Source organism: Desmodus rotundus, chromosome 6, assembly GCF_022682495.2.
Source record: "Desmodus rotundus isolate HL8 chromosome 6, HLdesRot8A.1, whole genome shotgun sequence".
Classification (NCBI taxonomy): Eukaryota; Metazoa; Chordata; class Mammalia; order Chiroptera; family Phyllostomidae; genus Desmodus; species Desmodus rotundus.
The window spans coordinates 44,975,507-44,999,485 of record NC_071392.1 but is presented as its reverse complement, the minus strand read 5'-3'; the positions used below and the strand labels follow the sequence as shown (position 1 = coordinate 44,999,485).

General features: G+C 38.9%; 2 protein-coding genes and 1 long non-coding RNA gene across 5 annotated transcripts in view; 2 read left to right on the top strand and 1 right to left on the bottom strand.

Moving 5' to 3' along the window:
- Positions 1-1,485: 1,485 nt before the first annotated feature.
- PSMC2 (proteasome 26S subunit, ATPase 2) lies at positions 1,486-14,447 on the bottom strand. Its single transcript, XM_024558835.3, has 12 exons — positions 14,292-14,447; positions 12,263-12,300; positions 11,817-11,898; positions 11,008-11,107; positions 6,620-6,751; positions 6,127-6,199; positions 5,656-5,751; positions 4,611-4,775; positions 3,698-3,785; positions 2,022-2,224; positions 1,825-1,921; positions 1,486-1,743 (listed from the first exon to the last, which is right to left on the bottom strand). The coding sequence occupies exons 1-12, from the start codon at positions 14,359-14,361 to the stop codon at positions 1,586-1,588; spliced, it is 1,302 nt and encodes a 433-aa protein (XP_024414603.2). The 5' UTR covers positions 14,362-14,447; the 3' UTR covers positions 1,486-1,585.
- Positions 14,448-14,496: 49 nt separating this feature from the next.
- On the top strand, positions 14,497-16,715 carry LOC139440976 (uncharacterized). Its single transcript, XR_011651312.1, has 2 exons — positions 14,497-14,621; positions 16,186-16,715. It is a non-coding gene; the product is annotated as an uncharacterized lncRNA (long non-coding RNA).
- Positions 16,716-17,516: 801 nt separating this feature from the next.
- DNAJC2 (DnaJ heat shock protein family (Hsp40) member C2) overlaps positions 17,517-23,979 on the top strand; it is a 33,004-nt gene continuing 26,541 nt past the window's right edge. For 2 of the 3 annotated variants that reach the window (XM_024558847.3, XM_045193819.2), the window contains exons 1-2: positions 17,517-17,737; positions 19,580-19,770. In XM_024558847.3, the coding sequence (XP_024414615.1) occupies positions 17,674-17,737; positions 19,580-19,770 (255 nt within the window). In that variant the 5' untranslated portion in view covers positions 17,517-17,673. The remainder of the gene's footprint in view (positions 17,738-19,579; positions 19,771-23,979) is intronic. The other variant, XM_045193825.3, reaches the window with a different exon arrangement.

Below are 23,979 nucleotides of genomic sequence, written 5' to 3'. Positions count from 1 at the left end.
GTCGGCCTGAGTGAGGTCAACATATCCAACTTGAGTTGTCTCAAACTGGCGCATATGATGTATGTGGCTACATGAAAAAGTGGTAAAGTGTGTTCTGCTTACATTCATTAAAACATTACAAAAATATACATCATCAGTCATTCAATTGAGCATTATTTTATTACAAGCAGAACCTAGATATGGTTTGGTCTATTTTATACCTCATGAAAGACTAGGGCAGGCCTAGAGAAGAAAAATTTTCTGATAAATTTCACAAACATGAAAAACCAAGAGAGTATTGGTTGGATTTTATGAGTAAAGGGCTTTAATTTTTCAGCTTGAAACTTTCATGTTTTAAATATTTCAATATTATACTTACAGCATTTTCTATGTTGTCAACCTTTTGTGAATTTAATGTATCCAGCTCTATTTTTGCATTACTTACTTATGAATATTGAACTACAATAAAAATACTCTTTATTGTGCATGGGTCTCTATATTTGAAAGGAGGGGACTGTAGTGGAAAGGTGGGGGGTGATTTGGTGGTGTTGCACAAGAAATGATTTTAAAGAGATCTGTTGAGAATATTAATGCAACTTTTATTAAGAAATGCCTCACTGTAGACCAGTAGTCTAACAGGAGCTTTACCAAAATTTAAACCATTAATTTATAAAAAGAAAATAAGTATTTCTCTGTATGAAGCCAATTCCTGATTTTCTAAATTAGATTATTATATATATACACTTTTCTTTCTGCTTTATTACTTCACTGGTGATTAAAAATCAACAATTCTTTCTTAAGATTTTATTTTTAGATAGGGGTAGGGAGGGAGAAAGAGGGGGAAAAACATCAATGTGTGGATGCTCCCTCCTCGGGGACCTGATCTGCAACCCAGGCATGTGCCCTGACTGGGAATCGAACCAATGACCCTTTGGTTCACAGGCCAGCACCCAATCCACTGAGCCACACTAGCCTGAGCTGAACAATTCTTGATTAATTCGAAATCAAGTCAAACAGCAAAGTAAAACATGTATCAGATGCTTCTTCCCTTAAAAAAAAAGTCTGGCTAAAGCTTTATTATTCAACATACTAGGGAAAAACTGTGAAATGCAGGTAGTCATGTGCCTAGATGGGCTATTCTGATGATGGCAGAAAAGCACACTGGTTATGAGCATAGCAGATGGAGCTGACAAACTTCAACTTTAATCCTAGCTCTGCTACAAGCCAATTTGGTAGCAAAGATCTGCCTGCATTCATTAGATTAAGATCTATTAGATCCACCTCACTGGGCAGATACTGGGAGGATACAATGACATACGTACAGCACCAAACCAATACATGCCCAGAACATACATGCTCTCAGCAAGCACTTTATGATATGGGTCACTTAAATGGCAGTGGGTCAAAAAACTGTCAACATACACTGTAATAAGCCTTTCTGACCAATGATATCAGATATCACCTTCTACTGTACTACAAAGAAGACATATTTGAAACAAAAGCATATAATTTTGAAACCATTTATTTTTTGTGTGAAATGGTTATCAAGTCTATATAAGCTTAGGATTCCGATTAAAAGAAGTGTTTTCATGAAAGCTTTCAGGGCTCAGTTGTATGTCATGTAGCGTGGAGTAGCACTGAATTTGGCATAGGACTTAATGACCTTATTTACAGCCTCCAAGAAATCTTTCTCAGTAGCAATTTTTCGCCGTGCCCTGATGGCAAACATTCCAGCTTCTGTGCAGACACTTCTAATCTCAGCACCTTTCAAAAAAAAAAGATAGGCTTAATTAAAGCGGACAGGACAGACAGACCAGCAGATATAAACAAGACCTTTGAACGTACCAGTGCTATTTGGACACAGTCGTGCTAACAATTCAAATCTGATATCTCTTTCAACGCTCATTGAACGTGCATGAATCTTAAAAATGTGAGTCCGACCCTTAAAATAGAGGAATTGAAAAATATTATAATGGAAAACATCACAGGAAGGAAGAAAAAATTTCAAGAATCCCATTTCTAAAAAGAGATGATTTTCTTACCTCGAGATCAGGTAAGCTAAATTCAATCTTCCTATCCAGTCTCCCGGGCCTCATCAGTGCTGGATCCAAAGTGTCAGGCCTGTTAGTTGCCATGAGCACTTTAATGTTGCCTCGGGGGTCAAAGCCATCCAGCTGATTGATCAATTCCAACATTGTTCTCTGTACTTCATTGTCACCTCCAGCACCATCATCAAAACGAGCCCCTAAGACAAAAGGAAAGAGACACCCAGTCACAGCAGCACTACACGAACTTGAAAGTACTGCCAATCTCAGCTCAAACCATGCCCTCCGGTGCAAGGGAAGAGCCAGTTTCAAGTACATCCTGTAAGAACTGCCTGCTTCTTACAAAACTAATTAGAAAGTGAATCTTTCACGACTCATAGATTTATTTAATATACGCTCCTTTACAGTATTTTTAATTCTCTTAAGGAATTTTATTTCTTAAATCACTCAAGAACACAATGTATACCTGCACCAGGCGGCAGAATACACACAAACTTTAGCACTATAATGTAAGAAACTGCCATACTCTTCTAAACTTCTCAAAACTGTCCTTAAAAATGAGGCTAAATCTGCAATACAGCAGAAATATAACACACCATCACACTTTTTTGGATATATTAGAGTACTCACAATTAATCTCAGTTTCTCATTTCAACCAAAATAGCAAAAACAAAACAAAAAGCCTCCAAATATATATTTTTATTTTTAAATTATATATATACTGTTGTATTTATGTATTATATCCATTATAACAAAAAAACAAAATTTAGATTAAATATGAGAAAAATTTATTATTTTTTCCCACACTCTAATACTGTTTTATATACAACCCACTTAGCAAAGCATAGCATCCTAAGCATCCCGACAGCATAAGGCTTATGGCTTATTCCAACGATACTATAAAAATGACTTCAGAGTCACCACACTGCATCAATACACTGTGCTCAAATTAACCACTCAAAGACATTAACTACAGGCGTCCGAGCCCAACACATCCATCCAGTATAAAAGCAAGATTCTAGGTAATATAACCACATTCCCCAAACAGTGTTACAAAGTCCACTATATTTTCAAGTCATTTTTGTCACTAAGTTCATTAAATAACAAATATCTGGGCATATATTCTCCAACTAGTAAGGATTAGTACTCTTACAGACTGAAACAACAGTGAAGTTCTATAGAGCAGTTTAGTTTTCAAAGTCTATCACATTTATTACTTACTTAAAGCTCTCAAAAGCCCATGAAATAAACAGGGTAAGAATCATCACACCCATCATGAGCAAACTGAGGTTCAGAGTTAGTTATAATAACTTGTCTAGATCACATAAGATAATATGTATTTCATCAGATCTATGAAGCTAACAGTAACATTATTTTTCATACACTTTATAAAATACCATCACCAATGGAATTGTTAAAATGTGTCATATGAGTGATAGTAAAGTGCAAAGGTAAAGACTTTGAGAAACAGCAATGTTATGTAACATTTCTTTTCTCCTTTATGCTATAGCCCTACCGTTTATTAGATCTGCTGCTCCAGTGTGCCAGAGCTCATAGAAGAGTTGGAATTAAAACTTGCACAAGTTCAACATATTAGGAAAACTCTACACATACTACTTTACGACTCTCATGAAACCCAACCCTAAAGCAGTTCTCTAAAATACCACCCATACCTCCAATAGCATCAATTTCATCAAAGAAGATAAGGCAGGCTTTTTTTGTTCTGGCCATTTCAAAGAGCTCTCGAACCATCCGTGCCCCCTAATGGGAAAAATAATTTAATTCACAGTTAGTTTCTAAATCTTTTAAAATATAATCAGTTAAACTTCAAACTTTTCAATATTCCCAACAGTATTCTCAAAGATTATTACCTAAGGCTTTTTCAAAAACACTGAAGTGTATTACCTATTCCATTAAACTATACGTATTAGCCTTAAGTCAAATAGTCATAACTGTAAGACCTGAAGAGGTTAAATTAACACTGTCAAAATAAAGGCACCATTTCAATCAGTAACATTTGAGAAACTAAAGGCGTCTGATTTATCACGTGGCATTCCTAATCACTGAATTTGATGTGTGTTGCTCAGGGGATAAAAGTACTCTATATCTCAATTCACACAACTCCTTTTCTAATTCGTATTTTAAGCATACTAATCATTAATGCTTCAGGCACTGTATGTACAGCCCTAGACTTACTCTATATTGAAAAAAATCTGTGTGTGTGTACACACTTGCACATGTGCAGATAGAAACTCCATGTTCTCTTCTCAGGAGACCATAAAAGGCTGGCCCTGAAGTGAAAGTACACTTTTGAATGCATTCAACCAGGCATTTCTGGGGTATTTCTCTTACAAACCAAATCCACAGGAAATGTCGTCTTTCTGAGTAGGGAGCATGGTGATTAAAAATGTTAAACAGCTGTTCATTTATAAATTTAAGGGAAGGCTGGTGGCTTCTACCCTAATTACAATCCATCAATCAAGAAATTTCAGGTCTCAATCTTCAATGTGAAAGTGCCATTTTAATTTCATCCATACTTTATAAATCTTTCAGAGCTACATATTCTTTATGATTAATTTACCTTACCTCACCAACGTATTTCTGCACAAGTTCAGATCCAATAACTCGAATGAAGCAAGCATCAGTCCTATTAGCAACTGCCCGAGCACAGAGTGTCTTGCCTGTACCTGGCGGACCAAAGAGCAGCACGCCCTTGGGAGGCTCAATGCCAAGGTTAACGAATCTCTCTGGCTGTGATGGAGACATAATTTTTATAATCATAACTTCTGTATAATAAAAATAAGGCTACTTTTATATCAATATATTTAAATCAAAATTATTAAGTCCACAATCTTTATATTTGATCTAAATAATAACTTATTCTAAACAAGATCTAAACTAGACTCCTATCAATAGCATAAGGCTTAATAGCTTTTAAAGGTATTCCTACTATCCAGACTTAATTTTTTTCCCTAATTTTAAAAAATTATAGCATTTAGCCCTGGCAGGTGTAGCTCAGTGGATTGAGCGCGGGCTGCGAACCAAAGGGTCACCAGTTCGATTCCCAGTCAGGGCACAAGCCAGGGTTGCAGGCCTGGTCCCTGCAAGAGAGGGGGCGCAAGAGAGGCAACCACACATTGATGTTTCTCTCCCTCTCTTTCTCCTTCCCTCTCCCCTCTCTAAAAATAAATAAATAAAATCTTTAAAAATATATATAGTGTTTAAAGAACAAAAGTATTATCTGATATTTAATATCTTCGTTACCCATTATCATCCCAACGTTATTTTGATTCCATTTAAACCCACTTACTCTTGATATCATTAAAACACATGGTTTCCTCTACAATAACCTATAATATATTTGACATACTGCCAAAACTTATACTCAACCTTCTGTGTCACTCAAATCCTTTTTCTTGAATAGGCTTAACCACTCAATCCTTTTGCTTTCTTTTTTGGAACTTACCAACTCTCCACACCTCTACCCTCTATCCCCTCAAAAATTTTCATTAAGGAAAATATAAAATTTAAAAAACTACCTAATATATAGGCAATTTTAGTGCACAGTACACAAAAGGCTATCAAATCTTTATATGAAGTAATTTAAAATGCAACAGACTCAGCCACTTACATGAAGCAGAGGGGTTTCAACTACTTCTCGAAGTTTCTCAATCTGCTCCTTACAGCCACCCACATCACTGTATGTGACATCAGGTTTTTCCTCTACCTGAGAGAGGGAAGAAAATGTACAACATAGTCACAGACTTTTGAATACTAGTCCAAATGCTCTATCTGGTAGAGTAGACCCAGTATGCTAAAAGAAAAATCAGACTAACAGAGAGTAAGAATTTTTTTTAAATGGAATATATTGCCCAGTGTGCTAGAACCACTTGCTATATTACTTACGATACTAAGTGGGAGACAAGCTAGTAAAGTAAAGACTAATAAAGGCTTTCTCAACTGAAAAATGGTTTAAAAAATTTGGGCAAACTAACACATACTCACATATTAACAGTTTATGAGTTAAAAGTTTCAGAATTTTTTGCGATGGTGCAGTTGCATTCTAAGTCATGCCATTTCTTTCCCATCCATAGTTTCTTACCTGCATCATGGTAACTGTAGGGTCAATCTTAGGAGGCAGTGGAATGTGAATTTGATACTTATTTCGGTCCACACTAGAAAGGTAAAAAAGATCCTCACTAACACATTCAAAAAATTTTCTAAGTGAATTATTAGGTATTCTACATCCATTAATTACACTAACTCAATCTTAACTATTCTACAGCAAGTGCTTCCCCCACCTACAACATGCAACCTTAAATAGACTGGAAAACTCAACTCTCAACCTCTGCACTTACTTTGATTATGACATTTGAAGTCATTCATAAAAAGCCATAGTGGAGGTGGGGAAAAAGAGGAAAGCGAGAGGTCAGAAAGGGGATGCAGAAGAAAGGATGTTCAACTGTAGAACTCAACTAGATTATCCCACGGTATTCCACAGCAACCAGTGCGTTCATTCAAAAGAAAGTCAAGGATGTGAATGTGACATGGTATCTTCAATGAAAGGTGAGTATTTACTGTACGAGAAATCTTACCCAACTCTCATCCCTTCTTCAATGTCAGTAGGTGCCACCTGATCACTGAGGTCCACCACAAACTTGGCAAACTGCTTCACATTGATAATGTACTTCGGGTCCTCCGAATCAGCATTGATTATCTTTGTACATCTAACACAGCAAAAGACTTGATTAGAGTAAGGAACTTAACCCACTAATAATGAATTCAAGCCACTAGTCTCCCCTGGGGCAGGTGTAAACTGGAACTGCAGAAACTGGGCCACTGTTAAAGATCCTTTTCTATAAAATACGCTCAGGCCCAAGGGTCCACCCAACTTAAGCCAAGTCATAAAATTTTCAAAAATTCATACCTCTGGGAAATTAAACCCAAGTATTTCACCATTAAGAAGTTCTCTAATTTCTTTATTCCTTTATTAGTGATTCCTTTATTAGTGATACTTTTCTATGTCGTATGTCAGCAATTTTCAATCAGTGTGCTGTAGCACACTGGTGTGCCACAAGAATTTTCAAAGCATACAATACCTGACTATTTAGTCAGGGGCACTGACCTCTTTTCTCTTAGATTATTAAATAATAAAATGACAACAGCCAGCACAACTATAGCCACCCAGTGTGAATGAATCAAAATTGTACTTTTTGGGGGGTCAGATCAGCAAAAAATATGGTTTTTGGTGGGCTGCAGAATTTTTTAATAAGTAGTTTACATGTGCTATGAGATGAAAAAGGGTGAAAATCACCATCTTACGTTACTGTCCTATTGTCCCTATCAGAGGACAGTCATCTTATCTTACACCAAGTAATAAATGTGTTTTTTTATTCTTTCCTGAGTTTATACCTCAAATCCATTTTTACTGTGATTGCTACTTTTAATGTATTTTTTTTGTGTGACATAATGAAGGCAAATTTGTAATAGTATGTACACTATAGCAGAAAGTATTCTACTGCCTTTTCTCTTCTAAATTATTTGTCTACTAAAGACAAACAAAAACAAAAAACAGAACTCATGTTATAAAGGACTCACGTCATAAGCTGTAGCAATAAATCACCGGGATGTACAAAACAGTCTCTGGAGTAAACACACACGTGGCATGGAAAGTAAGGTGCAGACACTTTGTCCTCGGAGCATAACTGTGTGACAGAACTATTTCCTGTGACTAGCCAAGTTCTACCAGGGAGGTAGAATTATATATATAAAAAGAATCTGTCAGTACTTTGACAGACCAAGCCAACACTGTATGCACAGATAGGGATTTTCTTAAATCCACGGCCGAAAAAGTATAGGCTATACAGGGACCTCAACTTCCAGAATGCTGACGTAGGGACCTTTGAAAGTATGTTCCTCCTTGAAAACAAAGTGAACACTGGAAAAAACAGTCAAAAATCAACATTTTCCCAACTCTGCAAATGGTGGGGTGGAGGGTAGGGGATGCAGACTAAGCTGGGAGCTCCCCAAAGCCCAGCCCTCTGAGAACTGTCACTATGTGACCTGTCCGGAAGCTCAGGACTTACTTGTCTTTATTTGACAGGACTCAGAGCTCTCTCTGTGTGAACACCCCTGCCCACAGGGCATTTGTTGGAAACAATCAGTGACAATTATTTAACATCACAACTGTCTGAGGCAGCATTATTACCAGTTGTGGCTAACAAGAGGCTGGCCAAAACATTTCAAAGAAAAACAGCACAAAGCAGCAACAATAACAAACCCTGAGGAAAGGGAAAATCTGATTTCCAGAGCTGACATATTACAATATTTAAAACATCCAGTTTCCATCAAGAAAAGTATGAGAGACAAAAAATAGGAAAAAGTATGGCCCATACATAGGAAAAAAGGAGTCCACAGAAACTGTCCCTGAGGAAGTTTATATGTTGGTCTTACTATACAAAAACTTTAATCAGTATCATAAATATTTTTTTTAAAAAGTGAAGGAAACTATGTTTAAACAATTAACAGGAAGTATGTCTCACCAAATAAAGAATATCAATGAAGAGAGAAATTAGGCTGGAACATTATTTGGCTATAAAAAGAAATGATGTCCTGATACATGCTACAACACGGATGAATCTTGAACCACCATGCTAAGTAAGGGAAACCAGAAACAAGGTCATACATTTATATGAAATTATTCCTTTTATATGAACTATCCAGGACAGGCAAATCCGTACAAAGTAGTTGCATAGCTGCCAGGAGCTAAAGAGAGGGGAATAGAAACTGCTATTGGGTATGGAGTTTCTTCTTCAGGTAATGAAGATATTCTGGAAAGGGTAAAACAGAAGTTACCAAGAAATGCTGAGGTAAGTGGCAGGGTAGGGTCAGTGGTGGTGATAACTTTCTGAAAATGAGGAGGGTGGAGAGGTAAAAGGGAAGAGTAAACATAAGTGAACCTGTTGCTGAAATTCTCTAGTCCTCTGTCTCCACTGTTCTTCCAAAATAACTGCAGGTTGGAGACAACAGGAGATTGAAAACAAGTGCTCTGGGGAAAATGATCATCCCAACGAATGAATCTAAAAAATCTAAAGATCTAAAGAAAAAATCTAAAGATACTGACACTGAAGGCTCCACAACTAAACATCCAACCATATTAGCTATTGTGAAGCTCAGGACTGACATGCTTCACTATTGGATCTAGAGCTTCTGTCAGGTTTTCAGTCTCCCACTAAAACCAAAGACCAAACTAAGATGACCAGGCATCTAGCATAAAAGCAGATACTGATCAAGCAAGAGAAAAAAACATCTTAGAGGAAGCAGAAATCTTCCAGTTATCATTAGTTTCCACAAAGATGAGAACATACTACAACCAATGTACAAGAACAGGACATTCAAAAAACCAACAAAACACATACAATGAACGAGAAAAGAGCTCTTGGATACTAAAAACTTGAGAAGAGAAATAGAAGAAAATTATCAATAGGAGGATGCAAAAATAAAGTTAAGAAAATCTCATAAAAGTAGGGCAAAAAAAAAAAAAAGAGCAAGAAAGATTAGTATATTAAAGGAGCAATCCATGAGGTCCAATATCTGAATCACAGAAGTCCAAAAGAGAAATTCTATTATGAAAAGAAATTATAAACAAATATTCTCAAGAAAACGTGCCACACCGAAGGACGTGAGAGCCCAGTGCCATGTATGAAAACAGACCAACACCCAGACACATTGTCATGAAATTTCAGAACAAGTGAGAAGCAGAGGAGACCCTACAACTTTTAGAGGAAAAATAGTCACATGGGCTGGATCAGAATGGCTTCAGGCTAACAACACTGGAGACGGAGGACAATGGAACAATGCCTTCAAAATTTTGTAGAAGAAAGAACTTTATACCAGCCAAGGTATTTTCACACGTATGTGGTCTCAAAATAACCCTCCCAAATGACCCTCTTTCAGGAAGCTACCAGAGAGTATAGCCCATCTAATGAAGGTGAAAGTAAATCAAAAAGAGTGGTATGCAAGGAATAGGAGAGGCAAAGGGAACCTCCAGAGTAAAAAGTCACAGGATGATTGTGATTTAATAGGCACAACGGACAACTGATCAACCCTGGCTGGTGTGGGTCAGTGGACTGAGTGCCAGCCTGCGAACCAAAGCATTGCCTGTTTGATTCCCAGTCAGGGCACATGCCTGGGTTGAGCGCCAGGTCCCCAGCTGGGGGCATGTGAGAGGCAACCACACATTGATGTTTCTCTCCCTCTCTCCCCCTCTCTCTAAAAATAAATAAATATATATTTTTTTAAAGATGGACAACTGGTCAAACTGAAGCAGGTCACAAAGTGCTGGGGAAGACTTCATCAAGGAAGATGAACTTGAGAGAATACCTGACGCAGCTGGCGCCCCTGAGATATACATGAGAAAAAAAACTGATGGACCGAATGCATCTGAAGAGCAATTTAGACAATAAGGAAAAACTGAGGAGTTTAGTAATATACATAGAAAACCAGGCAAATGAAAAAACAATTATGACAAGAAAAACAAAAAGTGGTACAGAAAGGAAAAGTACTCACTGTTTACTTCTTGGCTCTCTGTGAATAGGGTTCACGTAGCCATAATTATAAAAATACTGAATGCTGATCCGACCTAAGTTTTAATACAATTACATTGGGAGGATGTAGGTATAGGATGACACACAGCAGTATTAAGAGGACCAAACTATTTTCAGCAGATGCCATATCTGAGAAAGGGGTAGTGGGACAATGAAGAGAAAATGGAAAATTCTCACATTTGCTCTGCATCTTTCTCTATCATTGAATCTTTTATATGATTATGTCCTCACGTATTTCTTCAATAATTGTCTAAGGCATAAACTTTTAACCCCAGATACTTTTGTAGAAAGCTTTCTTCCCTTGGAATTTGGAATAAAAATTCTTTATGAACTATCACATTAAACCCAAGACTCAAATAAATTTCCAGAGGACATACCTCGCAACCTGCAAAGGCTGTTCACTCTGGAGTGTCTGCTTGTCTGCAGCCAAATCCCAGAGTGCTGGTGGGGCTAGGCCAGTGTCCGACTCTTTAATACCTACATAGAGAGATTTCAAAATTCACTAAAATGTACTACATCATCCCAGAAGCAAGCTTTCCCAACCTCTGACACTTTGGACTGAATACTCTGTTGTGGGGGGAGTCCTGTGCATTACAGGATGGTTAGGAGCATCCCTGGACACTAGCCACTAGATGCCACTAGCACCACCTCCCCATCAAGTCATGAGAATAAAGAATATCTCCAGACACTGCCAAATGTCCTAGAAGGAGGGGGAACAAAATTGCCCCAGCTGAAAACCACTGCCCTAAGGTAGTCATCAGCAAAAAATTTAGTGCCACATTTGACATTTTTTGTGGTCAAGTACTATAAAACTTTACAACTCAAATGCTCAAGAAGACAAATTTCCAATTACTAAGCAACAGCTAACTTCAAGCAATACCATGGAAAATCATATTTTTATTCAATTAGGAACTTTAACTTGCTTATTAGAGTTTACTGAACTTGCCTTTGAACAGAAACATTACTCGCTTAAAGGATGATGTTGTTTCCTAATTGCTTAAGCATTAAATTGTAAAAGATAGTAAAACAGATTATTAAGTGAGGCCCAATTTTTCAACAGAGAGGAAGGATAGTAATTTTTTTAAATCTGTAATTCATGAAAGAGCAATACTTGTATTTAAAATCCTTTGATATAATTAACACATTACATTTAGAGAGAGAAAAGAGGAATTAAAAAAATATATACCAGTGAGCTCATTAATTTTCTTGAGAAGTTGTTGAATGTCATCCTCAACCTGCTTGATCTGCCTAGAATAAGTGCTCTGACCCTAGAAAATAAAGATCAGTTTAGTTAGAGTATCAGGAAAGCAACAATTTATTAAACTTCGAAAACATTAACAACTCATACATTTCAAGTACAGTAAACATTTGTGTAAATTATTTCAAATGTCTTCTGATAAGAGTTCCATACTTTAATTACAAATAGTATAACAATAATGTATAAACTTAAACATGCTGGATATTTACACTCTGATCTATTCTATAGAAACTGTAGGAAGGTATCCTTTTTCAGTTAAGATTACTATAAACTGCTACATGTTATTTTCCAATTACTTTGGAAGAACAATACCAACAATAGTTCTTATTTCAACGTAAAACATCTATTATTTTGTAGACACTGAAAGGACTTACATAAGTTTTCAGCAAGGCAATATCACCCTCATCCAGAGCTGAAAGAAAAGAAATAATACAAGAAATTCAAACAAAAGAAATTAGACCTAACAATTCTTTTCTGTTCAATTCAACCCTTGTTAGTTGAGTGAGAAAAACTGTGCAAAGTTGTTATGATATAAACACAATCATCAAATAGTTCCCAGAATCTTGAATATTTTATCTAATTTGGTGAAAGCAGATTAAAAAAAAAAAAAAAAAAAAAAGCCCTGTCTGTTGTGACTCGGATTGAGGGCAGGCCTGAAGGTAGGGGGGCCTGGGTTGCTAGGTTGCAAGCCAGGTCCCCAGTTGGGGGTGTGTGAGTGGCAGCCGATTGCACATCTATGTTTCTCTCTCTCACTATCCCTCCCTTGCTCTCTCTCTAAAAATAAATAAATAAAATCTTGAAAAAAAACCCCACAACACATCTACTTTGAAATCTCAAAGAGTTGTGACCCAACAAGAATAGGGAGCCCAAAAAACAGTTTGAGAACCAAAACAACCTGGCACCAGTCCCCAAAAAATCATGCATTTGCTAAGTAACCTTGGAAAAACTACTTAATCTCTGAGCATTAGTTTTCTCATCTGAAAAACAAAGATATTAATAATTTACCCTCACAGTGTTGCTATAAAGATAAAATAAAATATTAAGAACATAAAATGCTATACACATGTTACCCATAACTGTATACAAGGGATAAAGTTATTAATATATTTAAAGAATAACATACTCAGAGAAATACACAGATGAAATATTAAATCTCTGTAACTAAGTTATCCATGAGGCGACTGAGTACCTCTGACATTTACAGTGCCCTAAAATATTTTCTAGGGAAAGTATAATAAGGAATGACGTAGAGAGGAAATGCTCTTTCTTTGGGGGGAGGCTGGAAACAGAGAAGGGTGCTAGGAGAGGCTGAAGTTGTTAAGGAAGGGAAAAGTAAGAGAAAAGGGAAAAAAACCCACCCTATAAATGTTTTAAAATACTCTATAAAGCATAAAAGAAGAAAAAACATAAAGATAAGACCACATAAGGCTACTGAGGAGAAACTGTATGAAAACAGTGTGAATACCTCATTCACTGTGGGTAAAAGTGACACAGTCTCTAGGAGAGTAATTCTGTCCTATCAAAACTACAACTCCATTTCTACAATTTATCCTACAGCTTGTGTTTGTGCATGTGGTGAAAGTTACAGAAAACAGGTTACTCATTGCTCTATAATGGTCAACAGATTGGAATAAATCTACATATCCATCAATAATGATTAATTTCATGCATCACACCAAAAAAACTGAAATACTATGCAGAGATAATGCAGAATACTATGCTGAAATACTACACAACACTGACTATATAAAATATGAACTTATCCCTAAGATGTTAATATTGAAAAGCAAGATGTACATACAGCATGCTGTATTAAAAAAAAAAGAGAAATGTATGAATAAAATTGCTTATGTATGCATAGAAAATGTCTAGAAAAATAATGCAAAATAGCATCATTAGTTGCCTCCATGGATAAGTGGATGGCGGGGGCCAAGTATGAGACACTTTTCGATATATCTTTTTTCTTTCTTTTGAGTTTTAGGCATGTAAATGTATTATCTAGTTAAATGATTGCTTTTTTAGAAAAGAAAATTATGTTTCCGGATCCTGGCTCCAAGCTGTCACATTTAAGGGGGTGGAAGAACAGGAAAGACGATCCAGGTGACCAAGCACCTCCAGGCAGGGGAACTTTTCAAGGCCTTGAAGGCCAACCAAGGTGAGTGCCTTCTTCAAGACCTGAGAGATGAGCATGAGTAAAAATGTAGAGCAGGGGAAGATGAATACAGAACTTGGAGCGGGATGGGGGAGACAGAGAGGGCTGGCAGGTTAACCCTACAGCCCCAGATCAAATCACAAGCGGCACAAAAGGGAGCAAGCACAGAGCGCCGAACAGGAATCCTGCCTCCCCTCCAGGGCAAATCTGGTCCTAACCGCAGCCAGGAGCTTCTGCCTACGTCAACTGACCTCGGATAGGTTTGTCGTCCTTCTCATCCTCTTTGGTTTTCCTCTGATCTACACCTAGGTAATCCGGCATTTTAGAAGTTCAAACCGCCTCGGCTCCGCAGTTATTACACAGCACCTTCCCCGCTTCCGGTGGTGCTCCCTTTTTTTTCCTCCCCGGAAGTAGATCCGGCTCCGCGGTCCCTTTACTGCGCGCACCAGCAGCGGAAGAGAGTCCTGCGAGGTGAGCGCTGGTGTCAGCGTCGCGTTTAGGGAAGTGGGAAGAATTTCATGTTAGAAGAGAACTTTCAGTCTACCCCGACTTTTGCCGTGCGGAGGTTCCCTGAGCAACAGGTTTCAAGACCAACTCTGGCTCAGTAGCTGATTTTTTATGTGTACTGTGTACTCATGGGCAACTTCTTTATATGTGCTTTAATTATCCACAGTAATTTACTTTACAGTGTTATGAAGGTTTTATATAACAGTGTCTTATTTAAGTTACTGCATATTAGATACGCAATAATAGTGGTTAGATCTACAAGTAGAGTTAACTCAGGATGAGGAGGCAAATGGTTACAATTTTTGAGCCTGCTACTAAAGCACAGTGGTACAGTCCTCAGATACAAGGAAGTCGAGGAAGAGAGCAGGTTTTGAGAAAAATGAGTTTGGGAGGTGAGGAACAGAAGAGAGCAGTTAGGAGACAATTGTAGGATTTATATATTTTTTTAATCTGGCCTTTTTGAACATTAAAAGACACAGTGAAAGGGCACAACATAGGATAGAATACTGCAAGTCATATGTGTGTAATGGTTAATATCCAGAATATATGATGAACTACAACTCAACAAGAAAGCGAACCACTAATGTTTTAAATGGGGAATGGACTTGAAAGTCCAGCAAGCACATGAAAAGATGCTCAACATCACTAGCAATTGGAGAACTACAAATTTAAACCGTAAGGTACCACCTCATATCCATTAGAATGATGACTATAGAAAAGCAAAAGAAAGAAAAGTATTGGTGAGGATGTGGAAAAAATGGAAAGCTTGTGTGGTTCATGGGGGAGTAAAATGGTGTAACTGCTATGGAAAACAGTATGATAGTTTCTCAAAAAAATAAAAATAGAATTGCTACATGATCCAGCAATTCCAGTTCTGGGAATATAGTACCAAAGGAATTGAAAGCAGGATCTCCAAGAGATATTTGAATTTCCTTGTTCATAGAAGCATTGTTCACAATAGCCAAAAAGTGAAAGCAATACAATCAACAGATAATGGGTGAATAAAATATACATACAAAGGAATATTATCGCACACATACTACAGTTGTGAGGACTGTGTGCTAAGTGAATAAATCAGTCACAAATGACAAATACTGTATAATTCCACTTATATGAGGTACCCTGAGTAGCAAATTCATAGACACAGAAAGTAGAATTGTGGTTGCAGGAAATAGGAGGAAATGGAAATGGAGAGTTGTTTAATGGGTATAGAGATTGTTTTGCAAGATAAGTTCTGGAGATTGAGTGTACAACACAATTAATGTACTTAACACTACTAAACTTTACACCTAGGTATTTTTTTTTCTTGTTATGTGCATGTTGGCAAATTAAAAAAAAAAAAACCCTTCATGACTTAAGAGGTGATGATGAGAATGGATAGGGGCAATCGGAGAAAAAAGAGTATTATTATTAAGAAAGTGGAGCCAGGTTACTTGGGTACTTAGAGCCCATTTTAACAGTGGTTGCACTAATAAATAAAGGGATCGGGAAGAGGATTAAGGGGAGATGGTTAGCTGATTTTTAGAAATGTCAACTTTGAAGTGACAGTTTTGTCATGTAGTAAATTTAATGTATTTAACGGTGAAAAAGTAATTCATAGAGAATAATTTGCTTATTTCTGGTGCCCTCTCTTGACAGACCTACATAGGCCTAGGAGGAATGGAAAATCACCAGGCGGGAAAACTGTACTGTGGGAAACTGTAACCTGGGAAAATGCCTGCCTGGGAAACTGCCTGCTGACCCTACCCAGGACAAACAGATGCCAGGCTAAGATTGGGGTCTGGGGTTGGTCTATCCAGCATAACAGGATACAACTTTAACTTGAGCCTGACAAGATGTATCAAGAACAATGGTCAACAGAAATGGCACCCAGCAGCCAGCTCTAGCCAATCAGACTCTGACACGCCAACCAGTTACCCTTTGAGGGTTTTTGCACTTAAAAACCCTGCCCTAAGAACAACTCAGTGAGTCTTAACCTCCCCTAGTTGGCTCCCCAACCTCCCTAGATTGGCCCCACTTTCCCCCATGAGTCCTAATTTCCCTTGGTTTGCTCCCCGATCTCCCTTGGTTGGCCCCACTTTCTCCACTTTCCCACCCACGAGCCCCAACCTCTCTTGGTTGGCTCCACTTTCCCTCTTATTCCTGCTAATAAACCCTGCTCCTTAGCACCCTGTGTCCGTCTGGTTTCTTGAGCAACTCCAGCCTAACATCTCCCACAGGGTGGAACATCCCATCTTCTATTTTGCCTACCCTATTCCAGATTGAAAGGGCAGGGGGAGCAGTGGAGGGAATGGGGGAATACGGGGTTAATATTCACCCACTGGTTTCCTTTTCTTAGGTCTTGTTTTCGACCTCAGTCCAAGAAAAAATCATACAGTAAGAGCAAAATTGATTTATTATACATGAAAATAGTAAGTTACACATTCCTGTAATTGGGAAAACTTTACAGAAAACTGGCGTTAGAGTAGAATACAACGCTGGAGAAGAGTTTCTTCTCCAAATATTATGAGTATTAAACTAGATAATGCAGGTAAATTACTTAGTAACAGCACGACAAATGTTAACTGCTATTATTATTCAGGTAAACACAAATGCATTACAAATGTATCTACAGAATTTTCTGTGGCTGTATATTGACTAAAGTTATTTTCAATACTAACACAACTTTTCAGTTTTCATTACGCAAGTAGAACTACTGGAAAAAATCAGTGTTAGGTTCAGACTAACATAAGTAGGAGTAACTTAAAAATGAAAAGAATATAAGAGCTGCTTTAGAAAATTGTGCTCTACGTACTGCAACCGGACGAGGAAAATTCGTAATTCTTTCTACCAGGGAACTGATGGGCCTAGGAATCTTTCTTTCATGAGTCTTGGTTCCGAGCCGGATCTGAGTCAGTGGAAGAACTGGCTGCTGCACACGTAGGCGGGGTCGGGGGGGGGTGGAATTGGCCCCCACAACCCAAAAGATCCAACCCGGAAGTAGTTACTGGTGTCTCCAGGCGCCGGTTCCTGGGCGTCTTAGAGCCAAGGCGCGAGGCTCGGACCTTGAGGTAGAGCTGTGGAACACTGAGCGCTCTTGGCCGGGGACGGAACCGCTGTGCCCGCTGGGCTTGCCCTGGTGCCATCATGCTGCTCCTGCCAAGCGCTGCAGAGGGCCAGGGCACCGTCATCATCCACGCTCTGACCTCTGGTACGTGTCTACTCAACCCCAGCTCCGTCCCGCCTCAGCCGTCCCCAGCCTCAATCCTCCACTTCCGCGACCCTTAAATCAACTTTTGCCCCTGGCGACTAGCTGCCAGACGTGTGGGGCTGTGAAGAGTGTCTTTTTTTCTTTCTGCTATACGGTAATCCTTCCCCAGACTGGGAGAGAGGGGGCGTCTTTTTTCTGCCCCTACAGTTTTCTCCTCTTCTCGGGGCCGCTGACTCACGGGTCCGAGCAGTTCGGGACCGAACCCTCCAGTACCTTGATGCCCGCTGCGAGCTCCTCAGTGCCTGAGGGCCTACAAATGCTTGCTGCTCTGCATTTTCCGCCCTCTCTCTGTTGCTCTGGCTTTGTTTTTTAAATATCATAATCCAAACACCGCTCCTCAGTCTATTAAAACACCATTGCCTGTGTGCTGGTAAGATCCGTGCAGAAAGACTTTCAAAAACAGCCATTAAGTGAAACTTGTCCTGCTGCTGTAGGTCCGTGGATTTATAGCCCAGGACAGTCGTGGGCATGGTAAACTGAGAGTCTCCACTTTCAGTGATCTACGTTAATTACCATAGCCGCTTATACAGACGCTTGTTGAATGTGATTTTGAAAGTATCATTCATGGCACATGTTGCATTAGTGCTCATAAAAGTCTGTATAATCTCAAAACTAGAGGGAAAAGCTTGAAAAATAATGTTCTTAGAAGTCACACACTACACAGGTAGTACTTGAGCATACTGTTGAGAAAACTTCTCTCCTGTGTATGGTAGAGGAAATCTAAATTTCCCAAACTAATTAAAACATGAAAAGTCAGTTACTTTTAGAAAATTGTGGCCGTTAGATACAAGGGAATATTTATATCTGAGTAATTGATAACTGAACAAATTAAAGTTTTTTGCTCTCATATTGACTATGAAATTAAAATTAAGGTGTTAACTTTTTCCTGGCCTAAATTACATTTTTTGAAATGTTAATATACAAACATATCGTGACTTACCCTCACTTCCCAGGGATAATGATAAAGCCTTACTTTTATACAGGGTTGCGATTTTTCAAAGTGCTTTTGCGGTTTGTCATTCAGTTTTCCAAGGAACCATATAAGATATAGTTGCTCCCGTTTTGAGTTGAAGACATCTCTGACCTAGTCACTGATGGTCAGACCTAGACTAAAATCCAGCACTTCTGATTTCACATCCAGAGCTTGTTCCACTATAGCACTGTAAGATATTTTCAGATGGCTTTAGAAGCCTTTTTTGTTTTTGATGAGGCTAGCTGTGATTGTCATTACTTTTTGCTTTATTACAATTATTGGTCTAAAAGTAAAACAGCTTGCAACATTTCTCCCTATTCTTTTTTATTTTTTAAGATTTTATTTATTTATTTTTAAAGAGAGGGAGAGAAACATCAAAGTGTGGCTACCTCTTGCATGCCCACCACTGGGGACCTGACCTGCAACCCAGGAATGTGCCCCGACTAGGAAATGAGCTGGCAACCCTTTGGTTTGCAGGCCAGCACCCAATCCCCCAAGCTACGCCAGCCAGGACCATTTCTCCCTATTCTTAACCTTCCACAGACCCCCAGAAAAGTATCAGTTTATTGTTGACTTTCATGAATGTTTTGTTTTGTCAGCTAATGCGAGAGGTTGATTGAATATTCCCTAAGTACTAGGAAATGATTATTGCTAATCCTCATGTTACCTGGATTATTGCAGTTATTTTCTTAGTTGATTGTTTCAAAGTTATATCCTGGTACGATCACTGTTTTGATCTTATTTATTGCCTTGAAACAGACTTATTCCATGCAATACATTGAAGCCTCTCTTAACGCTTTCAATCACAGCCTCAACACTCTGTCAAGTTGAACCTGTGGGAAGATGGTTTGAAGCTTTTGCTAAGAGGAGAAACAGAAATGCTTCTGCCTCTTTTCAGGAACTGGAGGATAAGAAAGAGTTATCAGAAGAATCAGAAGATGAAGAATTGCAGTTGGAAGAATTTCCCATGCTGAAAACTCTTGATCCCAAGGACTGGAAGGTATTTAATACCTGAATCTTTTGTTTAATATGTTTTGTTAGACACATGCAATTTTCTCTGGAGTTTTCCATTAATAAAGCCTGTTCTAAGTTGCTTCAACAAGATAGCTGTAATGGAGCACTCATTTATTGTCAAATATTGAGTGGGATAGTACTAGCCCTAGGATACTCTCTCTACTGGAGAAGTCTAGGAAGGTCTCACAGAGAAGATAATGTTTGAGCTGGTCTTAAAAGGATGAGAGGGAGTTTGTGAAGCAGAGGAGGGAGAAAAGGTGTTCTGGGCAGAAGGAGTAGATATGCAAAGACACAGAGGAGTGAAAGAATAGCACCACCTTTTGGGGGATTAGTGAAGACTATATTTGGGTACTTGAGGGATGGTGGTGAGAAATTCTGCCTAAAACAGACTCAAGACCAAACTCTGTAATGTCCTTTTTATACCATGCTAAGGAAGGAATTTATCTTTTATTTTCAGGGCGGTAGGAAGTTAGTAAAAGTTTCTAAGCTAATTTTAGAATTGTAATTCTATCGGCAGTACAGAAAATTGCTTGAAAAGGGAGGGCAGGCCTGGTGGGGAAGTGAATAGTTTGCTAGTATAGGCCTAATGCAATAATCTATGCCTTCAAATGAATGGTTGATGCTTAAACTAAATTTGTAGCTGGGTTTTGAGGAAGAGGGGACAAATTTTAGGAGATAGATTTGAGAAGCCTTGCTGACTTTGGCTGTGTGTTAAGAGAAGGGAATGTATTCAGAAGACCACTGTGCATTTGGGCTTGAGTGACCTGCAGGGGGTCCAACCTTTTGGCATCTCTGGGCCACACTGAAAGAAGAGGAGTTGTCTTGGGCCACACATTAAATATATTGCAACACATAATCACGAAAAAAATCTCATGATGTTTGAAGTAAATTTATGGTTTTGTGTTGGGCCACATTCATAGCCGTCCTGCACCACATGCGGCCCGTGAGCCACAGGTTGGACACCTCTGTTAAATGTGCTATCCGTCACCAGCCCTGGGGTGCAGGAAAAGGAAGTTTATGGAGAGTGTGGTGTTTGTGTTCAAGTTTGGCTCTGTCAAAATTCACATTCTAGCAACACACTGGTGAAGTTGTGTAGCAGATGGTTAGAAATTGGTCAATGACTCTGAACAGAGGTTAGAGCCAAAAACATTTGCAAGTCAGTGGCACACAGGTGGTAGCTGAGGCTATGGGAAATTGAATGAGTATCTGATTTCAAATCTGGTTCTGCCCATTAGTGTGCTGGGAACTTGGGAAAGTTGCCTGACATCTGTGCACCTCATTTCCCTCATTGGTACAATGGGATTGCTAGCATCCCAAAGGATAGTAGTGAGAATCCGTGAAATGGTGTATGTATAGCACTTAACCCAGTGCTTGGGCACGTGAAAATTCAAAACAAATAGTAGATAATAAGAGTTTCTATCTTATCAGTTTTTGTGAATATTAAATGAGGTAAGGCATATGTATAAAGCACTTAGAAAAGTATATAAGCACTCAGAAAGTGTGAGTTGATTCTCCTACCATCATCATCAGTTTTAAACTTTTTTTTTAAAGATTTTATTTATTTATTTTTAGAGAGAGGGGAAGAGAGGGAGAGAATCATTGATTGGCTACTTCCCACATGCCCCCATCTGGAGACGTGGCCGGCAACTGAGGCATGTGCCCTGACAGGGAACTGAACTAGCAACCCCTCAATTCGCAGGCTGGCACTCAATCACTGAGCCACACCAGCCAGGGCATCATTAACATCAGTTTTAAAAGAACTGAACATCGAGGAACACAGATAGATATTTAAGGAATAGTCAGAGGAGAAGTAGAAAAGGTTACTAAGAAGAATGAAAGAAGTAGGAAGAAAACAAAAAGAAACATTTTTTCAACAAAGGTTTATTAAACATCAGGCACTCTACTCTTCAAGAAAATAAGGGAGGAGGAAGTCTTAAGGAAAAAACAGTCATCAGTGTCACTGCTTTGGAGATGGGTCAATCACGTAACATAAATAATGATAAAAAGCCTCTGGGTTTGCAAACAAAGTTTAGGAGACCACATTAAAAACACTGAAATGGTTGTGGTGTAAGAAATTGCAGTGGGTTGAGGAGTTATTAGGTGACGCCATAGAGACCTAAATGTAAAATACTCTTTTTCAAAGCTGGGTTATAAAGAAAATGAGAGAAAATAGTAACTTGAGGAAAGGAAAGGTCAGGAGGACATAGAATTGGGGAATGTTGAGATCTGCAAGAGAGAAAGGGAAGAAAGAATGGAGAGGGTGTTACAGAAAAGAGATGACATCAGAGCTAGGTAGCAGGGTTTATACGTTGATTTAATTTTTTAATTCAGCAAATAGGGATCAGGCACCTGCTATGTGTGGGACGCTGTTCTGGATATGAAGGTTACAGTGCTGAACGAGACAGTATCACTGCTCCCACAAACGTATTCCAGTGAGGAAACAGATAATAAGTAAACAGTCAAGAACACGGCCACTTAAGTGCTGGGCAAAGAATGCTGGGCAAAGAAGACCAGAGTGATGTGATAGAGTATCTAGATGACTGCCCTAGATTGAGTAGGTGGGGAAGGCCTGTGGAGCTGACGTGTAACGTAAAACCTGGATGACTGGCAACGATCAGGGAGCGTGGCATTCCAGGCAGAGAGCTTATGCAGAGGCAGAAAGAAGTTTGGAACGTGCCGGAACTAGAAAAAGGGAAATGGCTAGAACAGAATGAACAGGGTCAGGCAGGGGCTGGTGAGGAGGTCAGGAGTAGTGGTAGTAGCCCTCAGTGGAAAGCCATTGGGGAATTTGAAGCACTGACAATTTCTAAGTACTGTAGAGGGGGAGAAAAAGGAGCAGAGATGGGGAGAGAAAGTGTCTGTTTTAAATATGGTGATGACATTTAAGCTGAGACTGAAGGATGAGAAGATGGCAGCCACGTGCAGAGTGGAGGAAGAATGTGTCAGGCAGACTGTGGCATGTGAGGCCCTGAGGGAAAGGAGCTTGGCATCTTCAGTGAACTGAAAACACAGTCTGATGTTTGGAAATGGGTGACCAAGGTGGAGAATGACAGGCCAGGAGGTTAGAGAGATAGGGGTGTTCTGTGCCTCTAGACCTCTGTGGAGAGGTCTGTGCTCTAGTGAATTGGGGAGTTAGGAGCATTCACAGAGTTCTTAACATATTCCAGCCTTGGCATTCAATCAGATCACCTAGGATCAAAGTATAGAGAGACCAAAAGAAACTTCAGGACTGAGCTGTGTAGGTCATTGAGAAACCATGAAAATGGCTGAAAAAGCTACTGAAATGTAGGAGGAAAACAGAGTGGATTCACAGAAACTCAAAGTAGATAATGTTTCAAGAAAAGAGTCAGCTGTGCTGCTGCTGGGAGTTGAAGGGAAGTGAGGGCAGATGGGTGATCTTGGATTTGGTACCTGGGAATTGATCCTGAAGACAGCAGCTTTGTAGCTCCTGAGGTGGAAGTGGACAGAGCAGAACCAGATTGGAGTGGTTTGAAAATTAATGCTAGAGGGGAGCTCCTTCAAGAAGTTTAACTTTGATAGGCAGCTGAAAAATGGGGTTGCTGGAAAAGAGGGTCATGGAACGGTTTGTTGTTGTTTTAAGATGAGAGAAAATAGAGCATCTTTTTATATTGATGAAAATAATCCATTTGAGATTTAGGAGTTAACCAAAAGATGCTAGTGTTTGAGGAGACTTAGAGAAAGTGAGATTCAGAACCAAGATGAAGGGTGGAGTAATTTGTCTTGGTAAGACAGGCTTTCTCAATTGTGAATGAAGGGAAAGGGAAAAAAATTATGGATGCAGGTAGGATGGTAGAAAGATGCTGGAATTTGAGTGGGGTAATCTAAATTTTTTAGTTAAGCAAGAGGCAAGGCCATTGATAAGAGGGTGGAATAGGTTCTATGAGGTTTGAAAACAGACTAAAGACAAAAGGTATATAATAATCTTAGTGGGTGGAAAGGTGAATGAACTAGAAGAAAGCATGGTTGCCAGGCATAACAAAGGAGCTAGTCCCTGTGAAGTTTGCAATCCCGAATGTAAAGGGAAACCAGTCAGCCCTATTTGACTTTTTTATCCCATGTTTTATGTTCTGAACTCCCCTTCTTCCCCACTCGTTCTCTAATACTAGACATACCTTTGACTTCTTAAGGAACTTTCACTCCAGTTTCTACGTCAACTTTTAAATTTGCAAAGATG

Coding starts and splice junctions, on each gene's coding strand:
- PSMC2 (XM_024558835.3), bottom strand. CDS start 14,361: ATGCCGGATTACCTAGGTGTAGATCAGAGGAAAACCAAAGAGGATGAG. Junction 11,899..12,262: donor TTGCCTTGCTGAAAACTTAT/GTAAGTCCTTTC, acceptor TTTATTTTCTAG/GGTCAGAGCACTTATTCTAG. Junction 3,786..4,610: donor TGCAGAAATACGTTGGTGAG/GTAAGGTAAATT, acceptor TTTTCCCATTAG/GGGGCACGGATGGTTCGAGA.